The following is a 10,148-nucleotide window of genomic DNA, read 5'->3' as shown; positions in this document are numbered from 1 at the left end:
AGCAAAATTGAGGCAAATCAAAGCAATCCTTCCTATGCCCTGAGAGGAATAACAGAAGCACTCCTGGACGAAACATTCCTATAACTTCTGAAGAAGCGCCCACCTCCTGGAAGAGCCTCTCCAGCTTGTCAGTGAGCTCGCAGAAGTAGCTGGAGGTGATGAGTCCGAGCCGGCTCTTCTCCAGACAGTCCCTGGCCAGTTCAATTATCTGGTGGTGGGCAAAGCCCAGCACACCGTCTGCCAAAGGGAGGACGCTCTCTGGAGAGTTGCTGCGGATGATCTCCTGGATCCTCTCCTCCATCTGAGCTGTGGCCTGCAGTAATAAAGAGAGAAGCAAGTCAGGTGATGCAAAAGGTATTTACTGGCCAAACATGGCTGCAGAAAAGTTATTGTAAGCTATTACCTTTGGAAATCGTTCTTTGTAGACATGGTTCATCATAATAATCTCATGGTCATAACATGATGGAGATCTTCCAGGGCTAAAAATAAATTAGAGGAGATCTTCAGCCAGACCATGATAATAATTTACAGCTTAGCAATGGTGGTGCGGATTACCAAGTGAAGATAATGTTTCTTTGTTGGGATAAACGGATACCTGAGACTGCGTGAGCGGGGTCGCATGGCTGTGGCTCTGCGGCAGTCATCCCCGGCGATGCTCTCTGTGCAGAAGTGCTTGGAGAGGAAGTGCAGTTCATCGGGCGTGGGCTGGAAGGGCAGCTGGTGCAGCTTCTCCTGTGATGAACAGGATGACTGGAAATGACATAAATATATATTGAACAAGAAAAGAAAAAAGCAGACGGCAATGTTTTTATTTTGTTATGTTTAGGGTACTGTAGATGAAAGACCATGAAGACCACCAAAATAACTCTACCATGTATCCATAGTAATAAGCCATGGCACAGTATTACAACCCTAGCAGATTACACTGTTTTCCAAATTCAATCTAAAATGAAATGATTTCAACATGCAAATTACAGAGCCCCCAGAAAAATTATGATGATAGACTCATGTTTGCATTACATTTATATTTAGAAGGGTGCAACCTTCATATAATTACTTATTCTGCATTACATTTATAGTCAATTATAGTTCATATCAACAAATGAAACAACTCAACAACTCAACTTGTACTTCACTGCTGAGAGCCTCACTCTTGCCGCAATCCAAAAACAGATTTTTAATATGTTTTGACATATTACTGTTGTTTACACAGAGGGAAACTTCACTGAGCTCTCTGTTAGACACTGTGAATAGTAGGAAAACACACTATGTGTTGGTGTTTGCTTCTAATACATTATGATTGGCTGGTCTATCACACTTGTATTTTTGACTACAATTAATTTCTCTATTTATTGATACCATTTTAAGGCATTGTGAAAGAATGAGAGAGTTAGAGAGAAAGAGACACTGATGTGTTACTATTTCAATGCTTTGGCAATGTAACACGTCTTATTGTGCCAATAAAGCTTATTTGAATTAGAATTTTGATAAAGACAGAGAAAATAGAGAGTGAGAGAGAGAGAGAGCGAGAGAGAGAGAGAGGGAGAGAGAGAGGAAGTGAGAGAGGGGGAGTGTGTGTGTATGTCTGTGTGCCTGTTTATAAAGGCCATGTTTACTCCTAAACAAATCTGTTGCCCCCATACGCGCCTTGTTGTGCTATGAATCAGCCAGGGGAGACACTAACAGGAGCATCTGTTCAGCAAGGCTCTCCAATCAGCCTCAGAGAACCATAGAACTACAGCCAGTGGCTACAGTGAGCTACAGCCAGTGGCTACAGTGAGCTACAGCCAGTGGCTACAGTGAACTACAGTCAGTCCCTACAGTGAACAGAGCCAGCATAACACATTTATTTCCACATTCAAGCCATTTTTTCTCCAAACACCTACTTGGTCTTCACAGTGACTGAAACCAGCACTCCATCACGTTTCACCAACTTCCATTCGGGTTAAATTACACTAGAGTGCCATTAAAGAAATTCAGCTGATATCTTTCCTTATTTTTAGTTGTAATTGATTAGGTTGACCGCTCCACATTCAGATGAAGGGATGTCAGGTGTGTCACTGTGTGAGTGGAAGACACTTACAGAGACGGTGGAGCTGGGTGTGTTGGTTCCATAGCCAGAGGAGGGAAGGGAGGCCAACGACCAGCGGCGACCATCAGTCCTATCACACAACCACAAACACAAACACAGAGCTGTCACCTGCACTGCTTCAAACTCCATTTGTGAAGCCACAAAGGAACAATGCATTAAAATATACGCAGTTACAATGACAGTCAGCAAGTGGAACTGTCTTTGAACAAAGACTAGTTGTTATTACAAAAGATGTATCTTTCTTCAGAATGATAACATACGTTTTCATGTTTTTATTCAAAACATGTGAAATAACTACCAAAAGCATCATGATCACATGGTTATAGATGAATGGTGACCTGTGTGTTGTATTGCTCAATGGTAGGTCATGAAATCTCATGGTTTTCAAACACAAGGAAGATATTTTATTTTACACACTGCTAGCTGCTCACTGTCATTAAACTATGCTACCAACCACCTACATACAGCTATACAACAACATTAATTCTGTAAAGGGATATAGAAATTGGGAGGGATAGGAAAGGAACTAAATTGGAGGCTAGAAACATGTAAAACAACAAGATTTCAGAGTTTAGATGAACTATGGAAGGGAGTTATGAATGCTACAATGCACTTGGAACAAATGTGGGGTTATGAAGATTCATGGGCAAATGGAGGCCTAACATGAATTTACCTGTCTGCTCTGTGGCAATGACTGTGGATCATAATAAAGATACACAATTAAATGATATCATGTTGAGAGATGGTATAAAAGAAATTCATTATTCAGGCTATTTTTGAAAACATTGAGACAAGCTCTCCATGAACTAAACAAAATGAGGGTTTTGAGCAGCTGCTTTTAGTTTGTGTCTTCACATTATTTAATGGCTACATGTAAGAGGACAGGAGACTCAAATCTTTGCTTTTTTTTTTTTAAGAATCTGTATCCGATACGTCTCCATTTGGTCTCTTTCAAATGGTACAAGAGGAACAAGAAAAAACGGATTGCTTGATAATGGCTGATATTTTCCAGCTGCGATGGAACGAAATATCCACTGTCTTATTACCTTCGTGCAAAGGAGAAATGAGCAGAGGCACTAGGAGAGAAATTTCTAGGGCTGTCTTGTGGACTTGTTCCTGCAAAAGAAGAAGATAGAACAACTTGAAGAGGCAAAAACAACTTGCAAGCACAAAAACCCAACTAGACTGTGGCATTCCATACTCTAGCATTAGTGTAGGAGTAATTCACAGCCAACTATAATAAACCACTCATGGCTGAATTATTATAATCCATAGTGAACACTCAAAAAGTGCCTGACAAATACTACATTGAGGAGCAGCTAGGGTTAAAGGAATATGCCTCACAGTGTTTTCATGTGTTTTCACATTTCTCTTGGTGATTTTCTGCTTATCTCCCATGCATTATTTGAACTAATAAGATCCTCCAAATCCATTTTTTGAATAATCTGTTAAATACACACAAAAAAGTTAAAATATACGATGCTTGTCCTTTTTATCTGTAAATCAAAAATTCTGAGATGAAATTATGTAAAACCAGTGAAAGTTTTTTATGGGTGGGGGTATCCATCTAACTGCTAATCAATGAAGAACACAGAGGTACGGTCTCTCATCCTGTGACATCTTCTAATTAATTTGCATATGAGAACAGGATTACAGAAGTTATGTGAAAAATCGATGCCAAGTGAAGATTCATAGGTACAGCTACATTTTCACCATAATACAACTTGTACTTACTTTTATTAATTAGATCAAAATAGAACACACAATTGGTAGAAAAAGTGTTATTTTTACCACACACTGACAAGGTTTGGCTGCACCCAGGTAAAGTGAAGTGAAGTGTCTCACCCTACATCAAACAGCACTGAAATAATTCTTCTTTAAACAGTAAAGCCCCAACCATCTGAATAATAATCAAATGGGTTTAGTGCATGAAGACGGCTGCTGTTGTTTGACATCATGCAGTCATCCACACTACTGTGCGTTGGCCTCAGAACAGCAAGACACAAAGTCAGCAACCAGGTGAACTAAACACACCCACAGCTCGTTCTGAAGTAGGTTTTTCATGACAGGCATATTTATTCAGTGCTGAATTTTTGATGCAGGTTTTCCAGCTAACTAAATAGTTGATTACATAGCCAATTTTGCACTGTATCACATTTGTGGAGAACTAAATTCTGTCAAACACATCTTTAACTGTGTCGTTCATCCTACTTTACAGTTGCTTGTGATAGTAAAAACAGTGTCCCGATCTGAGGAAAAGCAGACCGCCTCACCCTGTATTTAAAAGCCACCTGGCTTTCACACAGAGAGCATGCAAAGAAGATCTGTCTGGATATCACACATGTGATACCTGGCAGCATACAGTGTAGTTTAATACTCTCTTCTCAGAGATCTGGAATGGTCAGACTTCTGAGAGACAGTAATTTGCTTTGCAAATGTGATGTTGTAAGGCCCCGGGAAAGTCTGACAGGCGCAAAACTGATCAAAACTGCCAGGATGTTACTATAAAAACTCCTGTGTCAGGAAGAGAAGCAGGCCTTTTATATGGATTTTGATAAAATGCAGGCCATGTTACTAGCCATAAATGCCCACTATAATGTCAGGTGAGGTACAAGCAAACATGACAATTACAGTATGTTGACTTATATTGTTGAATTATATTGAATTATGCTATGTTGATTGCCTGCAAAGCGCTGTGGGTGTTAGAACCTTTGTTATCATTATCACAACACAACAAAAGTTCAAATGGCTGTATTTTCTTCAAATCTCAACATATCAGATATCTTTAAAATTATGTTTCTGACCAACCTGCAGAATGTCAAGTGGATTCATCACTTTGTTATGATTTTGATGGACGTTGAGACGAGGAAATAAAATGTGTTCAATCCGGACTGCCGAAAACTGGGACATCTTGAAAGTAGGCTCAGTTATTTCTCTGTTTTGTTTTTTCTGCCACTTGAAGACATGCAGTGGGAATATGGGCTCTGATTGGTCGATTAACAGCCAATCGCGCTGCTGGACAACTTTGCCCCCAAAAAAAGACGACCTACACCAAACCCAAAACATAGAAGTGCATCACTGGAAGTGGCTCACTTAATAATCCCTAGAAACATAATAGGTTGTTGCTGTGGTAAGCTAATTAAAGACTAATAAGATTTATTATGGTCCATAATCATAAAGCACTATTCTTTGCGTTTTAAAGGAAAACATTTGAGAAACCTTAAGTATCCAGATCATCCACCAATAACCATGCGGGTCTACAAATGATTCCTCCATCTCTTTATCTGTATGGGCAGCATCCACTTATTACCTTGAACCCTGCTGGTTATGGAAGAATAGCTTCGGGCCATTGAACATATCAAACTGGGGGGGGATTTCCTGAAAGGCAGCAATTAGCTGTTGTGCTGTTGTTTCCGCAGCAGTAAGGTAAAAACCTGTGGTCCAACATTAATCAGACACAATTACATCCCTCACCAAAGGGGAGAGTAAACAGTTAATTAACCATGGGCTACAAAGCCACCTCCTGTGACGATAAAGACGGCCCTTTTCCATACTAGGGAACAATGATGGAATCACTGAATCTTGTTAGATGCTGATGAATGTCCCCTATTTAATTGGACTGTAATTTAATAACAGCTGATAACAGATGATAAGTAATCACCTCCTTTGGGAGTTAGACTACACCTGAAGAGAGTGCCGCTTATCTACTCTGGATGACTGTCAACAACAGTCTCTGGGAGGAATAACATGAAATGCGGCTTCATGAGACAATGCTCTTCATAACAGAAAATCTACATAGAAACCAGTTTGCCTAATTATTGTGCATCACTGGTGCACATGCACATCTACTTAGTGATACCATTGCTGCAAATGGAACTGAAAGGATGTTTTCCTTACCTTTTGCACCTACATTACGTCTGTGCCACACCGTTAGGTCCTCCCAGAGCTGGGCACATTCATTAGTAAGATCACTGTGGCTTTCTGAGTCCGAGTTCATCTTAAAGACCGGGCTCCTTCGTTAACTTGAAATACCGACTGAGGACACAGAGTTACGGCTCCACTGCCGCTGGCCAATGCCAGGAAATAAAACGCCCTGTGGTAAATGAGGCCTCCCCTCCCTGCGCTCCTGTGCATTTCCTCTCCGCGGGCCGCCACTTCCTCGCCCAACACAATCACTGCCCCTCGCCTTGCCGCTGCACAGTGAGGTTCTCACCCAGGCAACACAGTATTGTCCTCACAAACACTACTACTGAAATACTGACATAAAATAAGACTCCCTTTTTGTTATTCTTCTTGTTTACCGGGTCATGTAATGAGACAATCCACTGAATCCTACATCAATCAATTGTCACATTATTCAGTGTGTACAGAAATATTTCATCACTATTTAGAATCAACTGTATTTCTCACTTTTTGATGCTGACAATGTTGTATGAGGTTGTAAAATAGGTTGGCATTTGGTGTAAAGCTCTGGAGAGGGAGAAAGATTCAATAGGCTATATATCTATATATCTACTGAGTCAGAAGCAGACTTGCACTTGTTTTCCAAACAAGATCTTTATTTACAACCGACAATGGTCTGCATTCCTCTTAGAGAACATTGTGAATGAATGCCTCCTCCTTTGTGTACCAGTATGTTTCTAACACTGGGGCACATCACGCACATACAAGGTAACACACACACACACTTACCTGTAAGTGATGACAGGGGGGAGTGGGGTCGTGGTAACGCTGAAGACTGACCGCTGCCTATCAAGCTTTTTCTGTTGCTTGTTCTGCAGCTGTGAAACCACAGAGGGAAACATTAGACAGGAAACTAGACAAATTAAGTACTTCTCTATATCACACAGTTTCCTCCATTTCCTCAACTTGTGCATGCCCAAGAAGGCTTTGAAAGAGGGAATGTCAGTAGTTCAAATTATAATGAAATGTACTGTAGACACCTACACTGGGTTAATACAGAGGTTTACCTCCAGGAAACCTTCTCTGTAGTACAGTGGGCCATGGGAGCCAGCAGAGTACCAGTGGAATAAATCAGCCATCACCATCATAAACTTCCCAGCATTTCCGTATCGTGTCATCAGTAACTTAATAATATCCATAATGAGCCTCATTATCGCCTCAGTTTGGCAGAACATTAGTTCCTCTGTGGATTATTAAACAATAAAGAGCTGATATTGAGATCTGGAATAGCCTATGGCAGGATTAGGGAAATTCTAAAAAAAAAGTACATGGTGACAAATTTGGTAAAGAGGAGTTTCAGTTTCATGCCATGATCAAACAAGGTTCCATATCACTGCACAATACATTTGCATTTTAAATATAATCAACCCAAGAGCAAACATTTGGAACTTCAAAGGATAATAAATGTCCCACTAAATGTAATTTCATTTTCATTTGATTTGAAGACACCACATCTTTTAATAGTAATGTTAATAAAAGAAAAAAAATAAAATAAAAGCCAAGGTTTTCACTGCATGAGACAGGCATCATATTTGACACATATACAATCCTCTGACTTTTACACATTCAGTGCTACTTATTTCTGTCAAAATACTGTATCCTCTAAATATTATAATATACCTCCCAAGATACATTTGTGTACAGCATGCGGCTCTAATGACAAACTCACTGCTCCTCTTGCTTGTCAGGCTCCGTAAAGAAGATGCAACATTTGAATTGACTTGGCAAAGTTGAACAGTGTGTGCATCATGCCACTCCTCAAGCCTTCATGACTGACTTTTATCTCTGTTGACTATGTTAATGAGACTGTTAACAAGACAAGACTGTGATCCAGCCTCTAGTACAAAATGGTTGATGCTTGTGACGCGATTCAAACAATACAACTGACTCAAAAATGTAGGAAAATGAACTCTGCAAATATTCCCAATTCAAGAAGAGCTTCAATATTCGATGTCCACGTTACACTGAAGTCTAGACTTTGAAGTTTGAAGCTGTGAATGGAAATATATAATTCCTCAAGAACATGAATTCACTTCAAGGTCAGACCTCAATGACGTTGGTTACATAACCGGCTCAAGAGAACCTAATCATTTCCCGCTGAATGTTAAGATGATCGACGGTTTTATTCTCCAGCCTCTGTCAGTGTTTAAACATTGAAGCTAAGAGCCAAAAAGAGCTTTGATGTGGAGCAAAAGCGCAGTGTGACGCATGGCTAGAGGACAGGCTGCTTCACTCCTGTGACAGAGATACAGCACCGCCACTCCGGTGAGAGAGGCAGAGCGAGAGAGAGAGAGAGAGAGAGAGAGAGGGTCAGTTAGTCACAGGTGCAGGTTGCCTGTGTCTGTGAATGGTGGCATTGATCACACACACAGCGCATCGAATGCACATGGGCTTCTGCAATAATGCAGAAGTGTGTGTGCAGGCTGTCTTCATCTCTCTCTCATCACTGGTGCAAGGCCCTTAGTGCTCTCATGTCAAATCTGCAATAGTGAAAAGCTAGGCTACTTATCATAGGAGTAGATAGTGTCTTGCATAAGGCCTTCACACTCCATGCTTCTCTACTGAAGACATTGCCATCTTGCTCCTACTGAATCTGAGATGATCTTGTGATTGTCCCGTTGGTCAACTCACCAGACGCCAAAATCATCCATGTGCCCCCAGTAGATCATTCACTCCAGTGCTCCATGCTAACTCTTTAGCATATGCTATGTTAAGTAATAGTAGGCGACTAGCATTATGCAAAGTAAGAAGACTTAACATTTCATAGCTAAAAGTTGTGAATAGTTTTTAATATATGGCCTTTAGATTCATGTCATTTAAGATCACTTACCATTTAGCTTTAGAGCCAGTGCTTTTGAGATAATGTTAGTCGCCTGTGATTCCTGATGATGATGAATGAACACTCATAGCGTATGCTGTATGTGTTAGCATGGAGTCTACCAGGGACCTATGGATGATTTTGGTGTCTATGTTGGTGTTGGCGACCAACGGGGCAATCTCCCACAAACTCGGTGTATTCATTTAAGTCTGACAACAGTGTGAGCAGATAGAAGAAACAGCCTTGTAGCTGCTGAATGACAGAGCAATTAGCCTGCAGCCTAATGTCTAATCTGATGCTGAATAGATGAGGAAAAAATGAGCAAAGAGGAAATAATATTAACTAATCAATCATGGTTGCTACGGCTCAGTGCTCCCAGGATTATTAGAGAGGACGAGAACTCCTGATGATGCTGACACTTCCAAGAAAGTTGTATCTTTGGCAGCAAATTCTTTTAATATACAAGGAAAGCAATAACTACTGAGCATAAGTGAACAAGCCTATTTCTAAATCACACATTTAATGTAATTTGACCTTCCCAAAAATTAGAGATAATTTGACCTCCTAATACAAGCAAAAGTTTATTGGACAGTGTAACACACTGAACAAAGGATATTTGCCTTTCTTCCATCTCTGGGAATTTTACATTTTACTGAATCAATAATCATATATTGCACAGATACTGCAGCACTGTTTTAGGTATGACATGGAGCTTTGTTATACTGAACTAACTATCCCAGATGGAGATAGCTGTTTACACCATACATTTACTGGTATACAAGTTGAGTAGGTGGTCTCAGCACACATGTTTCAGAGGTCTGAAACAATAACAAACTTGTTTTAATAGAGAAACACATGGTTGTGCCACAGTGAATAGCATACATCCTATTGAGCATATCAGTTGATTTCTTACAGTTTGGGCTTTCTGGGGAGCAGACAGAAAACTATTGTATACAAGGTTCACATGATTGTACAACAAGGTATGACTAGAAAGTAAGTGTGAGACTGATCCATTTACAGGCAGATTCAAGTGCCAAGGCAAACTTCTTATCCCTTACTAGACCTCCAACGCTCGACTTCACTTGTTTTACCACAGGAAACACCTGCTCAGAAGACGATTGGCATCTCATCAGTGAAGCATGTCAAGACACTTGTAGTTCCCTTATATAATGGAGCTGTCCTTTTGCCGCACCACTGTCAAAGCAAAACCGAAAGTCATGCAACTAAATCAAAAAGGAAACTCCATTTTGACTTAAATAGCATTTATCTTTGTTT

General features: G+C 40.3%; 1 protein-coding gene across 1 annotated transcript in view; it reads right to left on the bottom strand.

The window, feature by feature from the left end:
- The window catches only part of mast4 (microtubule associated serine/threonine kinase family member 4), a 96,154-nt gene that overhangs the window by 19,434 nt on the left and 66,572 nt on the right, over positions 1-10,148 (bottom strand). The window contains exons 7-13 of the mRNA XM_071524127.1: positions 6,785-6,873; positions 3,139-3,208; positions 2,766-2,786; positions 2,084-2,162; positions 596-750; positions 404-479; positions 104-313 (exon numbers count right to left, since the gene is read on the bottom strand). Coding sequence (XP_071380228.1) covers positions 104-313; positions 404-479; positions 596-750; positions 2,084-2,162; positions 2,766-2,786; positions 3,139-3,208; positions 6,785-6,873 — 700 coding nt within the window. The remainder of the gene's footprint in view (positions 1-103; positions 314-403; positions 480-595; positions 751-2,083; positions 2,163-2,765; positions 2,787-3,138; positions 3,209-6,784; positions 6,874-10,148) is intronic.

The sequence above is a fragment of the Centroberyx affinis genome, unplaced genomic scaffold (assembly GCF_046629955.1).
Source record: "Centroberyx affinis isolate AG114_WGS23_722 - 3 ecotype Tasmania unplaced genomic scaffold, CSIRO-AGI_Caff_v1 ptg001151l_1, whole genome shotgun sequence".
NCBI classification, from domain to species: domain Eukaryota; kingdom Metazoa; phylum Chordata; class Actinopteri; order Beryciformes; family Berycidae; genus Centroberyx; species Centroberyx affinis.
This window is presented reverse-complemented; position numbering and strand designations above follow the sequence as displayed.